This window comes from Camelus bactrianus, chromosome 13 (genome assembly GCF_048773025.1).
Source record: "Camelus bactrianus isolate YW-2024 breed Bactrian camel chromosome 13, ASM4877302v1, whole genome shotgun sequence".
Classification (NCBI taxonomy): Eukaryota; Metazoa; Chordata; class Mammalia; order Artiodactyla; family Camelidae; genus Camelus; species Camelus bactrianus.
Genome location: NC_133551.1, coordinates 73,139,790 through 73,156,223, shown reverse-complemented (window position 1 = coordinate 73,156,223; position 16,434 = coordinate 73,139,790). Strand labels below are relative to the sequence as shown.

The following is a 16,434-nucleotide window of genomic DNA, read 5'->3' as shown; positions in this document are numbered from 1 at the left end:
AGAGGAGAACCGAAGCCCTGGAAGAGAACACTAACGGCTGCAGCAAAGCCTCCTGAAATACCAAAACGCATGAGAATATATACACGTACTGGAGAAAACAGGCCCCGAACAACCAAGACATCTTCATAAAATTAAACAGCCTGAAGAAGAGAAGAAGAAAAAAGAAACATCCTTTGGTCATCCAAACAAAAAGACCAGGTGTTTTACAAAGGAAGGAAAATCAGGTCGGTGGCAGATTTTAACAGCGGTATTTTATGTCAGGAGTCAACGGAGGGAGGTGTTTTCTGTTCTTGGAAATCTTGAATCTGAGTCAGATGTTACATCCAGCCTAAGTGACCTTCAGTATAAAGGCCACAGACAAACTATTAAAACAACATGTAAGAACTCAGGAGCCGACTGTTCCATGAGCCGTTCCTGGGAACACACTTCCTACAACCCAAATGACCAAAGTCAAGCACCCTGAGGACTGGTGGCACCGAGCACTAACCGTTGCTTAAGTCACAAAGAGAAACCACCAGACCCAGAGCTGAAACAGATCAGAAACGTACACACCCCGGGGGGCAGGGGGCGGGCACAGGTATGGGTCAGTGGCAGAGCACATGCTTATCAGGATGCACAAGGCCCTGGGTTCTTATCCCCAGTATTTCCATTAAATTTTTTTTTTAAAAAGAAAGTAAGAAAGAAAGAAACATATAAACCTCATTCTGATCAACTCTTCAGAGCCCAAGCCCAGTTTACAGGATATAAAGAAGACAGAGGAGCACGTTAGACGACACCACAGGGATGCAATCAGCCAAATCTAAGCTCCTGGAAACTCTGATTTTGTCACCAAATAAATTCCAAGAGAGAAGAGAAAAATCTACAGATTAAAATAAACTCAAAAGGTCTATTAGCCAATCACAATGTATGACCTTATTTAGATCCTGATTCAAACAAGCAAACTGTAAACACAAAACATCTATGAGACAATCTGAAATCTGATCACTGGATGGATGTCAGAAGATTATTAACAGCGGAGGCAACAATGAAACGAGACTGACCAGAGTTGATAATGACTGAAGCTAGGCGAAGGAGATGTACAGTTTTGCTCTATATGCATCTACTTTACATATGTCTGAAATTTCCCATAATGAAGGTTTTAAACAAGTAATCAGGAGAAACTATAAATATATAAATACAGACTATGGTTACTAAAACAGAACTATACCTAACATGTCTACCTACACTGCAAAAATTTTTTCTGGACTATCCCTTTCTTAGTTTCTTGAAAGAACTTATGATAAAGTTTCCCAGAAAGAGATGATCTATGTAGATAAAAATTACACCAGTAAGCGATGACGCTACCACCTGGACAGCCATCTTTCCACGGTCACATACTTTGTTCCTTTCTCATGCATGCTCTTACATATTTTTGGTGGGAGAGGTAATTAAGTTTACTTATTTATTTATTTTTAAACGGAGGTACTGGGAACTGAACCCAGGACCTTGTGCATGCTAGGCATGCACTCTACCACTGAGCTATGCCCAACTCCTCAATGTGATTTCATTTGCTATCTAGCACCTACAGACACAGAAATCATAAAATCTTCAACATATGCTGCCCATTTAACAGCTGGTACTGTGCAAGCCAAGGTTGCAGTACCTAGTTAATCTCTCTCATAACCAGCGAGTTTTCCATTCACTCACCTGATTCAACTTCCAGTGGAATTCTGCAGGTTTGTATTTCTTCTCTTCTGAAGGATCCTGACGGAGGAGGAAAACAAGCCGGCAGCCGTGGACATAGAGTGAATAATGGTGCCGGTTCATATCTGCAAAGAGACGTTCTGCTGCCAAACTGCCAACTCAAGACCCAACGGAGAAATAAAAGCTATTTCTTTAATAAGTTTTGAAGACACAAATTTATTAGCATAAATGCACTCTCTGGGATGAGCCAAGGTAGGGTTTAGAAATAAATACACTTGGATTTTAATAAGAAGTGGGGCCCAAAACGAACAAACGCCCACGTACCAGTGTGATATCTTGATCACGGAACAACATGTGCCACCAACAGCCCACGGGAGCTGTTTCAGGGAGAACAAGGCAGCAGCCCCCAGGTGCCACCGCAGGGGACGCCTGTCGCAGGGAAGTTCACCTACCTGTTTTGTCTGAACTGCAAAGAACCGTCTCCTTCTTCCTGCCAAACGGCCCATGCCGCATCCACACAGAAATCGTGAAAGGCTCTTTGGGGTTGACGGAAACCACACCGTCTGGGATCCTCACGGCCTGAGTGCCGTTGAACTCGAAGACCTGGTCGCTGTCGTGGCCGTTGTCGGTGGGGAGGCCGATGGTCCAGTTGGAGGAGCCGCTCGGGGAGGGGAGCAGCTCGGCGGTGCCGGACACGGCACCTGTAACAACAGTCACACTCAACACGCGTGACGCGCCCAACTGGAAAGGTGTGAGCATTTCAAAACCATGCTGAGGTACTACCTTTATCTTACGATGCACAATTTGCTAGTTCCAGTTTACTTTTCCTCAAAAATAAGGGGTTCTATTATTTAAAAGATTCATAAATAACAACCGTGGGTATTTTTTTAAAAGGGAAGAAGGAAAAAAAAGAAGAGTATTATCTTTAAAAATTGTAAATCACTATGTTGTACACCTATAACTTACATAACTGTACGTCAAATATACTTCAATTTAAAAAAAAGAAAAACGGGGGAGGGTATAGTTCTAATGGCAGAGCACATGCTTAGCCTGCATGAAGTCCTGGGTTCAATCCCCAGTGCCTCCCCTAAATATAAATAAATGAATAGATCTAATTACCTCTCCCCACCCCCCAAAAATAAAAGAAACGAAAAAGAAAAAAAGACACATTACTTGCAATTCCACCCAAATACATGCATTATTAATATTTGGGTATAAACACTTCCAGTCCTTTCTTTACGAATATATACATATTATAAAAACATGTAGAATATGTGCGAATATACATTATAAAATATGTATAATACATATGAATACATACGTATTCTAAAACTGGAGTCCTGCTACACACATACATACAAATCTTCCCATCCATATTCTTCACAGTGTAATTTAAAATGTCTGAATAGGGCTTCACTGCACAGACGTACTGTAGTTTAACTGACCTATCCCAAGCATGTTGAGTTGTCCCTGATTTTTTTCTGATAAACCTTGCCTTGATGAGGACCTCTGTGTGTCTCCATGACTATTCTTTGAGGATAAATTCCTAGAAATGGAATACTAGGCCAAAGAACGTCAAACATTTTCACAACTGTTGTTTACACATCGCCAGGCTCGATTTTCTTTTAAATTCGTCCACAGAAGAGTTTGCAACCTCTCCCAGTCACTTGGTCCTGGACTTCCCTATTTCAAGAGGCAGCAAGACTTGGCTGGAACAGCCTGGCCTTTCGAATATCATACGATCTCAGTCCCAACCCCAGCTCCGCCACTTCCCAAAAGTGTGACCTTGGGCAAGAGACCCGGCCTCCCTCGGTCTCAATTAGATCCTCTGTAAAAACGAGGCCGGCACTATTGTCTTTGTGGGCCTGACAGGAGATTAAATGAAATAACACACGTGGAGGTACCGAGCACACAATAAACACTCAAATAAGAAATTCTTTCCATTTTTCTACCTTTAAACTGCTCTACTGAGAAAATGTGCACTGGACATCATACAAAATGATGGCATAATGAGAAATTAAGTTTTCTGCACTACATTTATATACATAGTTTAAAACAGAAAATATCCCAGACATCTTAGCTTGCATATATTTAGTACATGATTATGCCTATCGGGACCCAGAGTTATGAAACACCCGAGTATATCCCCCAGCGGGAGGAGCCGGCAGAGAACATACTTCCCCGCCTGCTTGTTCACCATGTAACAATGTCCAACCACGTGGGAAAACCGGTCGCCTGATCTGCCGATATCTCAGGGAGAAGACAGATGAGGATAGGAAAACGCTCCCCGCAACGCTGTTACTGAGAAGCTCTGGGAACACAGGAGGCCCCTGCGATCGCGAGGAGGGCACCTCGCTTACTGGTGCTTTTATCACCGGCGAGTAGAACATTCTTCCTCAGCACTCTCCCCGAGAGGCATGCATGCCTCACCTTTACCTCATTTAGATAAACCAGAAAAATATCCACAGCGGATGAGAAGCCAAAGAACCAGGCTCGGGTCAGATTCGCAGCCACCCTGTTCCTCAGCTGCCCCGCAGCTTGTAGGTGGGACACGAAGTCGGCCAAGACTGTAACTCAGATGTGGGCCTCATTAGTTTCGACTTTCTACTCCAGCTTTGCCAAAAGCTACCGCATTACCTATGGTTTTGTTCTTTCTTTTCCTTCTTCTCCTTCAGTTTAACTTCTCCACCATTTAACATGACGTTTCAGTGGTGCCTTGTTTTGCCTCTAAATTATGACGTGCACAAACCTTGTTTCAATGCAATGCATCTAAAGCTTTGATACCTGCAACTTTTTTTTTTGTTTTGGTTGCGACTGCTTAAGGATCATGGATTTGCTGTGCACCAGAAACTGACACAACATTGTAAACTGACTATACTTCAATAAAAATAATTTTTAAAAATCATGGATTTATTTTTTGTGACCCTTTGGCTGTTGTCCTTGCATATCCTGACGGCACCACGTGCATCGGCCCGTGTCAGTTGAGATGGGTGATTATGAAATGCCAGACCTCTAAATTAACTGTTTTGGAATTCAGTGGGTAAATAAATGCCGCTTTGGGGCCAATACAATAAAAAAAACACATCTCGTTACATTTAAAACTCACTCCGGGGGAAGGGAATAGCTCAAGTGGCAGAGCGCATGCTTAGCATACACAGGGTCCTAGGTTCAATCCCCAGTCCTTCCTCTAAACATAAATAAATAAACCTAATTACCTCCCCCTCATAAAACAAAACAAACCAAACCTCACTCCACTTTTATAATCCCTATTTGGATGATTCTTAATGTAGCTTAGAGAAATACTTGCTTCAAATCAGTGGTGCTTAAAATGCACACATACACACAACCTTTGAACACACCTCCAGGGGCGGGGGTCCCCCTCTCGCCTCCTTACCACACAGCCGGTGAAGGGACTTCTCCGAGTAGGTGTCACGGTCACAGCCCTTCCCTATGTGGCTGGTCTCCAGCTCCACCGTCGCCTGCACCGAGGCCACCGACTCGTCACACGTCTCCAGGTGGACGTTTGGGAAGAGCGTCAAGGCGCCGGTGCCGGGCTCGTACTCGACCCTGTTGTTCCATCCTGTGTGGGCCCCCGGAGCGGGAAGGGGGAGAGGGCAGTTCCCGTCAGGCCTCCCTGGGGAACACACGGTACGCACAGGGGTGGGAGCGGGGTGGGGGGTGCTCACCTTGCCACCCGGGGGCGCAGGTGGGCTTGATGCTGATCTTCACCAGCACGTCTTCTGTTGCCCTTTTCTTCCCGCAGTCGTAGGCCGTGACCGTCAGCTTGTACTGGTGCTCCTTCCCGTAGTTCAGCTTCTCTGTGTTTTTTATATAACCTTCCAAGGGAAAAACAACAGTGAGGACCCAAAACCATGCTGTTTTTCTCTTCCTGACTGTTTTTTTAATTGAACTATAGTTGATTTACAATATTGTGTGAGTTTCAAGTGCAAAGGGCTTCAGTTACACATGGGTGTGCCTGTATATGCATTTTTTTTTCAGATTACTTTCAAACACATGCTGGTTTTGACTTCTGTCGTCCCATGCTGAAACACAAATGCACCTGCTTTCCACCCTAGAAATACAGACACAGAATAAACTGACGCTTGAGGTAATTAACATTCAGTCTGGCTTTGCTGAGCTTGAACACACCCTAAATCCACCTCTAAGGATTGTTTAAGCAGAGTCCGGATGAGTCTACACAATCCAACCTCTATATATTCTTAGTTTTATTTGGTTTTATATTTGAGATTTAATCGTTAACATGTAAGAATATAAAAGAGACAAAAGAATTCAAGTACTTCAAATATGAAACACAAGATCGAGCTGCATTCAATACTTCTTGCTAAAAGATTTACTCTTTTAGAGAGGGGTTTCCTCCCCTTCCCCAGCAGAACAGAAGCCTGCTTTCTGAACCTCAGTACAGACGTCTGCAAAGTGTTTTCAGTGTCCTTAATTTCATCAGAGATTCTGGACTCTGCGCTAACAGTGGAGACACCGTGGCATCATCAAGAAGCCATAACCTAATAAAGAAGTTGAGCTCTAGAATAAATCAATTCTTTTCAGTTACTAAGGATGGAGGGGGCCTGTCAGTTAAGGTATGAACCTTCATCTTCAAGATGAGGCTGAAGACGCACATCTGACGGAGAAAAGAAAACGAGATTGACTAAAAGACAATCTTATCCAGATGCACACTGACTGAAAGGTGGGGAGATAAAAAAATAAAAGCACCTTAGGTGGGGGATTTTTAATAGATTTTGGTGGAGAAGGAAATGGAGGACTGCCCTCTCAGAGAACACAAGACATTAGTGCCAGGAAAGAGGCTTGCAGGAGGACAGAGCAAAAAGCTGAATGTGAAACAGACACACCACATTCAGTCTTGATATGGACTGAATGTGTGCGTCCCTGCCACCTCCAGATTCTCACGCTGAAGCGCCAGCCCTCAAGGTGATGGCATCAGGAGGTGGGGCCTTTGGGAGGTGATGAGGTTCAGGTGAGGTCATGAGGGCAGAGCCCTCATGTTGGGATTAGTGTCCTTACAAGAGGAAGAGACAAGAGCTCTCTCCCTGCCACTTGAGGACACAGCAGGAAGACTCCATCTCTAAGTAAGTACAGGTCCTCATTAACACGGAATCATTCAGCACCTTGATCTTGGACTTCTCAGACTCCAGACTGAGAAATAAGCGCCTGCTGTTTTAGCCTCCCAGTTTATGGTGTTTTGTTAGAGCAGAGTTTCACAGAAGTGCAGACCAAGTTTGGGTTTGAGGCTGACTGGTGTCCAGGGGACCCACCGCCTGCCCCCATCTCTCCCGTGGTGAGGAAGGCACGCTCCTGGGTTCTTACCGTCTTTGTCCACGGTGAAGGGCACGTCTGGAGTGACAATTTCGTAGCTGCAGATCTGGCTGAACTGCGGAGAGCAGTCTGCGTCCAGCGCCTCCACCCTCAGGATGCTGTCATACTGCTTGCCCTCCACGACGGTGGCTTTGTAGGACTTCTCCTTGAACACAGGTGCGTACTCATTCACATCATTCACCTGAATGTGGACAGTGGCTCTGGAAGAAGGGCGGGAAGAAGCTGTGTGTTCTGTTTGTGGGTTCTCTTACCCCAAGAATAAAATTCTGCCCTATTCTTACATTTCCTTTCTTTGATATCTTGTTTTATTAAATCCTTATGATGGAGATAAAAATTAAACTATTCATTGTTTTTAATTTAGCGTAGAGACAACAGAAAGTTAAAATAGGAATTTGGGTTGATTCTTCCAAGTCCCAGCGAGTAAGGCCACTGGTAAAAAGGCAATAATATGAAGCAAGAGATTTGGGATTTTCTTGACAATGTGGGACAGCGCATAAAGAAGGAAGATAAACTGTGTCAGACGTCTATTTGCTCTCCAATCAAAAAATTAAAAATACTTTGTTGCAAAATCCAGAAAAAGTTAGGAAGAAGGGGTAGGAAGAGAGAAGGAAGATGGGAAATTATGAGCATCAAAGCAAGTTTCATCCTGCCTCAAAGGGATGGAGACCATCAGTGACCACTGCTGGGATGCCACCCACTGCGGACCCGACAGAGACCGCAGCCTGCCCTGCCCGGTAAACCTCATTCCGTCGCCCCACTGGGGCCTGAGAAAACTAACACCTACCATCAGACCAGGCGACAAACAGAGAAAACTGTCGGTCTCAAGTGCAACTGATCAGGGCGCGTTTCTGAATCAGACAAGGTCCCTGATGGGAACGAGGTGTTTTTCAAGGAAAACAGTAATACCACACCGTGTAAAAAGGATGGGGCATGATTCGCCGGCACGCAGCACCCCCACTGTCCACCAAGACCCTCCATGCCCCAGCGCTACCCGCCCACCTCTGCCCTCACAGTGGGCTGCGTGCCATCCCCTCACCCACCTACCCTCCTCCCTGAGCCAATGGGCTAAGCAGAAACTGAGACGCAACAAAATTAAATTTGCCTGGTGTCAAAGGGCTAGTGAGTGGTGGAGAAAAGACTAGAATTCTAAATCTACATCTCGTTCAGTCTTCTCTGTCACACCAGTAGTTCTCAACTGGCAGGAAGGGTGTGAACACACCCAGGATGGGGTGCAGAAGCCAGCTTTCCTCCACCGGCTCAAATGCCCTTAAAATTTATAGGAAAAAAAAAAAAAGACAAACATATCAACAAAATATCATCCTCTGGAAAAAGTGGGCTTTTCTGATTCTCAACGTAAAGCCCTCGTTTCTTTACTGGAGTATCTGGTGAGATCAAAGTATTCATTCATTTATTCAGCACCTAGTATGTGCCAGGCACGTGCTGGGCACCATACACAAGAGTCAACAGGCATGATTCCTGCCCTCGAAGAGCTTACTACAGTCCCACTGTGGACAATCGGGAACTACCTTGGGCCTCACATTTCAAAAACAGGGAGTCTTGGAGACAGCAGAACAGTCACTCCTGCTCTCTTTACACACACACACACTCTCTGTCCAGTTCACTTACTTATGAGACTTTTTCACGTTGGCCCCATCCGGTCCCTTCCCGCAGTCGTAGGCCTGGATGGAGAACGTGTAATCTTTCTGAAGTTCACAGTCCAGTTTCTCTTTTGAGCGAATAATTCCCTCACCAGTGGATTTATCCACTACCACTGCATCAAAGGGGACATTCTGCCCATGAATTTTAAATCCACAAATCTCACCTAGGGAGTCAAAGGAGCAGGGGTTAGAATTTCTGCCAAACCGACCCTGGGCACGCTCCCCTCCTCCCCCAAAGAAAATAAACGACAACAATCGGCAGCCAGAGGGTTGGAGGGTCTGTGGACAAAGCAAGGGCGCTGTGCTTGGACAAGGGGTAAGTTCTGGGGCTTTAGTAAAAAGAAGCATGTTCTGGCTTTCCAAGCAACTTGTTTAACTTTGCATCCACTCATGCAGGAATACAAAAGAGAGAAAGAGAAAATACAGACAGGCATTTCACAGGAGTACTTAAGACAGCTCCAGGGTAAAGCAGTTCATTAGCAAACAGCCAAGGCCTGATAACTCGGAGAAACTGCCCAGCGACCTGGCAGGGCTGGGCAGCTGTTTTGATTTGGACCAGAGAGGAGGCTAAAAGGCACAGTTAAGTGTTGAGAGAGGAAGATGCGGAGATGTAGGTTCAGCACCATAATTACAGAAAGTCTGTCAAAAAAAAAAAAAATCGAAGAAACAAGTCTTCCTGTGCAATGAGCCTGGCTAAAATTAGGGAATCAAAACAAACTACTGGATGAGAAAAAGGTAGAAATACCAACTTTTCAGGCATCCATTTCAACAGCTATCCTCTAAGATGAAGACACAGCTTCCGTTCTGGGGAGGATTTGCTAGACTTGCCCTCGTTTCGGACTTTCTCCTGTCAGACCTGAAGCCGACGCCTGCCGGGGAACCTAAGTACCTCCAAGCTGATTTACAAGCTTAAGCAGAAATTAACATCTAGGTTTCCACTCTTGCCCGAGGGAGAACACCTATCAGTATTTTGATGTATGTGTAAAACTTCACAAAACATATTTCACAAAAAAATAAAACTGAATCCTTCCAAAGTTACAACTAGTAGAAAATGACTACAAGGTGAATCTCTTAAATCCATTTTTTTAAAAAGGAACAGGATAATCCATACAGTTCAAATGGATGTCTGATTTCCAGATATTTCTAACCAAGGGTTTGGTTACATACAATTCCCATCAATATACTTAAAAATAGAAACAAAGTAGGAGAATAAATAGGGATAAAAGAGCATGACAGTTTCTTCTGTTTAAGGGCTGATTCCCAATTTTATAAACAAAGTTAGTGGGTTAATGTTCGTAAGAGGGAGAGAAAGAACCCTTTATCACCTTCTTTGGTGACTGTCACCTCAAAACTCTCTGAAGGGAGAAAAGATAAACCCATGTCAGTATTACAGGAAAGAATGAAGCCGAAACAATAAGGGGGAAAAAAAAAAGTCAAAAGATGCATATATTACATAGAAAAGCTTGATATAATTTAACAGAAACTCAGTAGTCAGTTGCTAGAATTGTCATAACAAGACTGAGTCTTTGGTAACAAAATGTCTCTTTGGATCCCACTTACCATGAACTACACCAGCCCAGGGATAAAATTCTGCTATCAAGTTTCCTGACACCCTCAGGTGTCACTAGGATTTTTCTTTTAATGAATGCTTTGATGACAACAGTTCATAAGTAAATCTATTTGTTATTTTACAATTTTTGGATTTTCATTTTCAAGCTAAGTAAGTTCTCAGTGGTTAGACTCTGGTAGCACTCAACTCATCGTTAGATTTAATGAAACAGTTGGAGCAAAGGGCTTTATTTTAACCCTTTGTTCTTGAGCTGAATAAATAACAATGTTCTGTCTAAAGTACCCAACCGAGGCAGCAAATACAAACGCCTCTTCCAGTGGAACCTCTGCTTAAACAGGAACCAAAACCAGATTCGATGCTAAGTGGAGTGATGTTACAACCATCACAGTTCTTATTTCCTGAAACATCTGTTCTCCCAAGTCAGTATCACTCCTGCCCTGCGACCACTACAGAGCAGAAACGAGCAGAGGTCAGGAGCCCCTCTCCCCAGACAAAGCGTGGCCTCACTGGGGAGACCGTCGCTTCCCCAAAGGTAACACTGCCTGAATTCCCTTCCCTTTTTTTAGTGGTTTTACCACATATTTGTATATCCCTGAGATGTTGTTTCATTTTGTTTGTTCGTGAGATTTTTTAAAATGGCATCAGACGGTGTGCAATTTTTGTGACTTGCTTTTTCACTCAGCTTTTTCCCAACTGTGTGTGTCTGACTCCTCTGTCCTGGTTGGCTCGTGCAGTTACACTGGGCTTTCATTCTCACTGCCACACACAGTGAGAACCCGATGAGTTAAAACCTGTGAAGTGCTTAAAACACTGCCTGGTATCCAGAAAGCACTCAACGAACGTTCGCCATGACTGTAATTATTTTCCAGTGTGTGAACATACCAGAATTCCAGGTTTCTGCTGTCTGTGAACAGGGCAACAGTGGACACTGCTGTCTGTGCTTCCCGGGCCCATACACAGGCTCTCTTCAGATCTGTGCTGCCCAATATGAAGCCACTAGCCACATGGGGCTGTTTAAAATGAAACTAAAATTCATAGTAAAAGTGAGTGATATTAAAAACTCTGCTCCTCGGTGAAGGTGGCTGCATTTCAAGTGCTCCACAGCCACACGGGACTGATCACTGCTGAATGGAGACGCGGACCTGGAAGCTTTCCATCCCCGCCCCGGGCTCTACCCAACAGCGCTGCGCAGAGCGGCCGCGGGCCGAGTCCAGCCTGTGCCCGCTTTTCAACAGCCTGCGTGCTGAAAATGGTTTCTGCAAATTATTTCACGACACAAGAAAATTATATGGAATTCAAACTTCAGTGTCCTTAAGTCATGTTTTATTGGGACACAGACCTGTTCCTGTATCATCTGGGGGCTGCTTCCCCCACCCCCCAACGATGGTAAAGCTGGGTCACTGCCAAGGAGACCCCATGGGCTGCAAGACCTTCAAAATCCTTTATAGGAAGGCTGGCTGACCGCTGCTCTAGACATCCGCCATGAGCTGTGCCCAGCTGTCTTCCAGAATGTGCACATTCACGAGATTATGCTTACACTTTGGGGTGTGTATTAATACAGCACAAGACACCTGAAGGTAAGTCAAGTTATCCAGTTTTAATTCAGAGAAAATGTCTCAGTCTGATTCGGACTCTGCTGCTCTAAAGAAAAGAGGGTGAGGCTGCCCCACATCACTCAGGTGACACGTGTGCTTTCCTGACAAGGCCGCTGCACAGGAAAGTGAGATTTAAGACTCAGGGATGAAGTGTCTGACCTGGGTGACGCCGCCTACATGGTGCACTGCTGAGTGAGAGTTTAAAGACGCTCATCATTCAGGCAACGTCCTTGAGATTGTTTCCGACCACGAGATCACCAGGAGGAGCGGAACCGCTTGCCAACGGCCGCAGACCCCCTCAATCTCTCCTTTGAGCTATCGGGCTGGGAGGAAGGGAAGAGAGGACTCAGAGTATAGGAAGGCACTGGGGTGTTTCAGTTTTATACTTCAGGTGTTCGGGGAAGGCTGCATTGATAAGATAATGTCAGAGTAGAAACCAGAAGAAACTAAGGAAGCAAACCACATGCTAATCTGGGGAATAGCTTCAGACAGCGAGAACAGTAAGTGCAAAGGTCCTGAGGCAGACGTGGGCTGGCCCAGCTCTGGAACAAGGTCTATGCTGCTAGGGTTGCTGAGCAAAGGGGAGGACTACAGAAGGGGTCAGACACAGACAAGGAACCAAGGTGACAGGGGCTACTACAGAAATGCAACGTTTCCTCCAAGTGAGGAGGAAATGACTGGAGAGTTTTGAGCAGAGAAATAAGTAAATGTGGCTTATATGCTGAAAGAATCCATCTGGCTGCTGTGCTGCAATAAGTCTCTAAGAGGGTAAAGATGGACACGGGGGTAATCCAGGCAGAGATGCTGGAGGCCACAACGGAGGGTACACGAGACGGTGGGGGGTGGTCAGATTCAAGCTGTGCTTTCAAAGCAAGGCCAAGGCTGTGGGATTATGAGTGAGAAACGGCAAGGACGAAGTTGCCTTCAGTCAAGCCAGGAGAAACCATGGAAGGAGGGTCTGGAGGGAGGAATGGGAGTTCACACTTTAGCTCTGAACGTGTATCTATACCGCAATTTGCTAAGGAACAGCACCTCAGAGGTATGATTACCAACTACAATAATAGACATTATTTTGAAATGCATGTATTTCCAGGCTGCTCTCTAAAAGACTGGCTCCATTTATAATGACAACAGCAAAAACGTACATTCATATCTTTGCCCCATGTCCCCACCAACTGTACTCAAGTCGCTACTCGGAGGGGCTGCACCAATAGGGTTCAGTGCCTCACGCTCACGGGTGCTTATTCCATCACTAGGCTGGCTGGTCCTTCTACCTGCAGGACTTACATGCCCCTGACATCTCTCCGGGTGGCAGCGTGATGGGGCAGGGGTGGCACAAAGCTGCACACCGGCAGACCTGGGTTTTCTGTACCCACAGCGTGGCCTTGCGTGTCTCTGCTGAGCCACTGTCTGCAGACCTGGCCGCTACGCCCACTTCAAGGGTCTGTCCACTCATTCAAACGAGGACCCTGATTTCAATGAGGAAGGTGGAGCTGACTGGAGCAGGCGAGGGGCGAGCGAACAAGTTAAAACTACGCCGAATTTCAGCAGAGACTGGATGAGGGCCGGACTAAGGCCGTGTCAGCAGGAGACATCTAAGGGACTAGGAGGATGCTAGTGCTTCATAGCCAACTGGATGGAGGGGGCGGAAGCGTTGGGAGTGAACCCCTGGTTTACAGCGAATGGCGCCACTTAGGGAGCTAAGGCACAAAGAAGAGAGGAAACGACTCAGGAGAACGGAGCTCAGCCTGTTCATCCCTGACAACGTCTTGTGTGTTTGCTTGCTGGAGGATCTGAAAGCCAGACATCACACTGTTTCATCCTCACACCAGTCCCTGGCCATCTTTAACAGATAAAGGCCTTTGCTTTAACATAACTACAGTAACATTACATAGACAACAAAATTAACAATAACTCCTTACCTATTTTCATAGTGAGTCTCCAACTGCCGCTCGAATGGCACGCAGTTTGATTTTTCTCTCCCAATACGGGGACCAATTTCTGTCCATAATGCCCCATTCTCCCAGGAGCTGATTTTTCTAAACGTTAAACTCGTCATCGATTCATTCCTCTTCCCTCTCCTTCATCTTTGTACGTACAGGTCTACCAGGTACACCCGTATGACCACCCCACACACGTGACCACACAGAAAGGGCATCTCTGCCCTTTACATCCTCAGACTGCTCTCCCAGACTCAGCCTTCTCTTACCTCAGCAAGGAAGAACCTCTCAAAATCACTTCTCATGTTCTCTTTTCTCTGTCCTGCCCCTCCCCACTCAGTTCAGACCCTGCACGAATGCTCTGCCAGATAAATCCACCTGCAGCCCTGCTCTGTCACACCTGCAGTGCCCCCAGGTGACCTCTCCAGCTATGCGGGCCTCAGAATGGATCAAACCTTCCCTTATCTCTCTCTCCCCTCTTCATTCCTAAGGTCATCTAAATAGCCAAAAGGAACTTTACTAAAGAATTTTTTAAAGCAAAACACAAAAACATAATAGATGAGCCCAGCAAAGTATGGATTTGACTTCACGATACCCAGTCGCATCCAGGGTTCTCGGCTGACTGTGTTCAGCCCTCACTTCCCTCGTCTGTCCCTTTGAGGAACCTCAGCTTCCAGCTGGCCCTGCATTCTTTCTGAGTCTTCTCCGAAATCTGAGTAGGGTCTCAGCCTCCTCCGCCAATAAGAGGGCGTGTCTCGAGTCTCTCCTGCAGCCCCCCAGCTCGCATGCCGTCCTGCCCACACACTGAGGGGCCTCTGGTGGCAACCAAAAAACCGCTCAAGCTGACTCAGCAAAAAGGCCTCCAGTGAACAGCCGTCGGAAACTCATGGAAGTGACCGCAAGCCAGAGAAAGGGATTTGGAAACGGTCAGAAACCAAGGCAGCTTGAGAGACCAGGAAGGTGGAGCCGCAACAGTCCCAGAGCAAACGGCCTGGACGGAAGCAACGTGACCACAACTGGTCTTCGCACCCTCGTCCCTCTGCTCCACATTCACATTCCAAGAGGGAGCGTCAGGTCGGCCTAGCCTGGGTCACGCATGCACTTGGCTGGGGGGGGCGGCAGGTAACGGGCACAGACCCACCAATCTGGGCCCAGCAGGAGAGAGATAGGGGGCTGTTAAGGGAAAATGAACAGCACTGCCTGAGCAGCAAGTCCAGGACAACGTCCCTGCTGATCCAAGTCTCCTCCCTGCGAGGCCCTGGCACCCACGCTCACCAGCTGGACATCCAGGCTGACTCTCATTTATGGTGACTTTTGCTTCCTTGCTCCCTGGTCCAGGCTGGTTTCTGGGACAAGCTCATGTGTGGCTCTAATCAGAGCAGTTTTTCAAGATACTGTGAACATACAGTAACAAAAATCAGACACCCAAGGGTTATGCCCCACCAGCCCAAGCCTAACCACCCGGGGGCTGTGCCCTCCAAGCGCCTCGCCCGCTACCGCAATGGCTCTCAAATTTCAGTGTGCCAAGAACTGCCTGGGAAGCTTGTTAAATATGTGGTTTGCCAAGCCCCATTCCCAGAAATTCTGACTCAGCAGCTCAGGAGCCGAGCTCAGTAATCTGTGTTTTTAAGGAGCGCTGCCAGAAGGCCCCAATGCAGACAGGCTGCAGCCTGTGCCTGAGACGCTGGCCCCGCAATGGTTTCCAAACCTCTGTGGCTGCTTACAGATTTCTTAAACTGTACTCCTAGAAGTACAGACTCAAAGAGCTAAGAGCAGAGCCCAGGAATTTGCCTTCAGTGGAGGGGTCCCAGGACCATCTGGAAGCGGTATTAGAAAACCGCGTGAGGGGTAACGTCCCGTCTACTCAGCGTGGCTACAGACACCACACAGCGCTGAGCTCACTTCCACCCCTCTGCTCCTCCACACACGCCGTGAGTCAACTATTCACCCTCCTCTTTGGAAGCCCTGCCTGTTCCCACCTCGGCCCTTAACCCCCACTTCCCTGCACATCCCAGCTGTCCTCTGCAGGAGCCCGGACTTGCCTTAGATCACCTCCTTGCCTCCCTTAACCCCCAGTCTATACCGTGGCCTCTCTCACTCGGCACCGGCACCGAGCTAACAAACATCCTGGTCTCCCTGGTTAACTCTTTGTCGGCATGAGTTTTGCCTCCCATCCAGATGATCAGTGCTTGGAGGACCGAGAACAACTTTTATGGGTTTTTTGTGTGTGTTTTCTGGAAGACCTAGCAGAGCTACCTAATATTTAATGATTATCGATCTCAAACCTTTCTGGAGGCAAATGCATCCAAAATGAGTTCACTCTAGTCAGTTACTGTTAATAGGAAGTTTCTGCCCTGACATCTAGATTCTTATTTAAAACTGCTACTCAACATTATTACCTTACATTAGGCTGAATCACATGCAATTTCTGACGCTCCATTTTTTTCAAATATTTTGACAGTTTCAGCACATAATAATGGCAATTTCATGCGGCTTAACTGACATCCAGCTCATCACTGCCAACACGACACTACACATGCTAAAAAAGCAAAAGTGGGTGGAGAAGAGTGGTAGTGAACCCCATCCCCGGGGCATGTGAGTCACATGAATTACAAAGAATACCCAGAAAAGTGGCACAG

The 16,434-nt window shown here is 46.4% G+C and overlaps 1 protein-coding gene across 4 annotated transcripts in view; it reads right to left on the bottom strand.

The window, feature by feature from the left end:
* The window catches only part of CLSTN1 (calsyntenin 1), a 66,673-nt gene that overhangs the window by 12,814 nt on the left and 37,425 nt on the right, over positions 1–16,434 (bottom strand). For 2 of the 4 annotated variants that reach the window (XM_074377474.1, XM_074377476.1), the window contains exons 3-9: positions 10,016–10,045; positions 8,659–8,854; positions 7,024–7,232; positions 5,370–5,519; positions 5,078–5,263; positions 2,136–2,384; positions 1,687–1,808 (exon numbers count right to left, since the gene is read on the bottom strand). In XM_074377474.1, the coding sequence (XP_074233575.1) occupies positions 1,687–1,808; positions 2,136–2,384; positions 5,078–5,263; positions 5,370–5,519; positions 7,024–7,232; positions 8,659–8,854; positions 10,016–10,045 (1,142 nt within the window). The remainder of the gene's footprint in view (positions 1–1,686; positions 1,809–2,135; positions 2,385–5,077; positions 5,264–5,369; positions 5,520–7,023; positions 7,233–8,658; positions 8,855–10,015; positions 10,046–16,434) is intronic. The other 2 variants (XM_074377475.1, XM_074377477.1) reach the window with 1 other exon arrangement.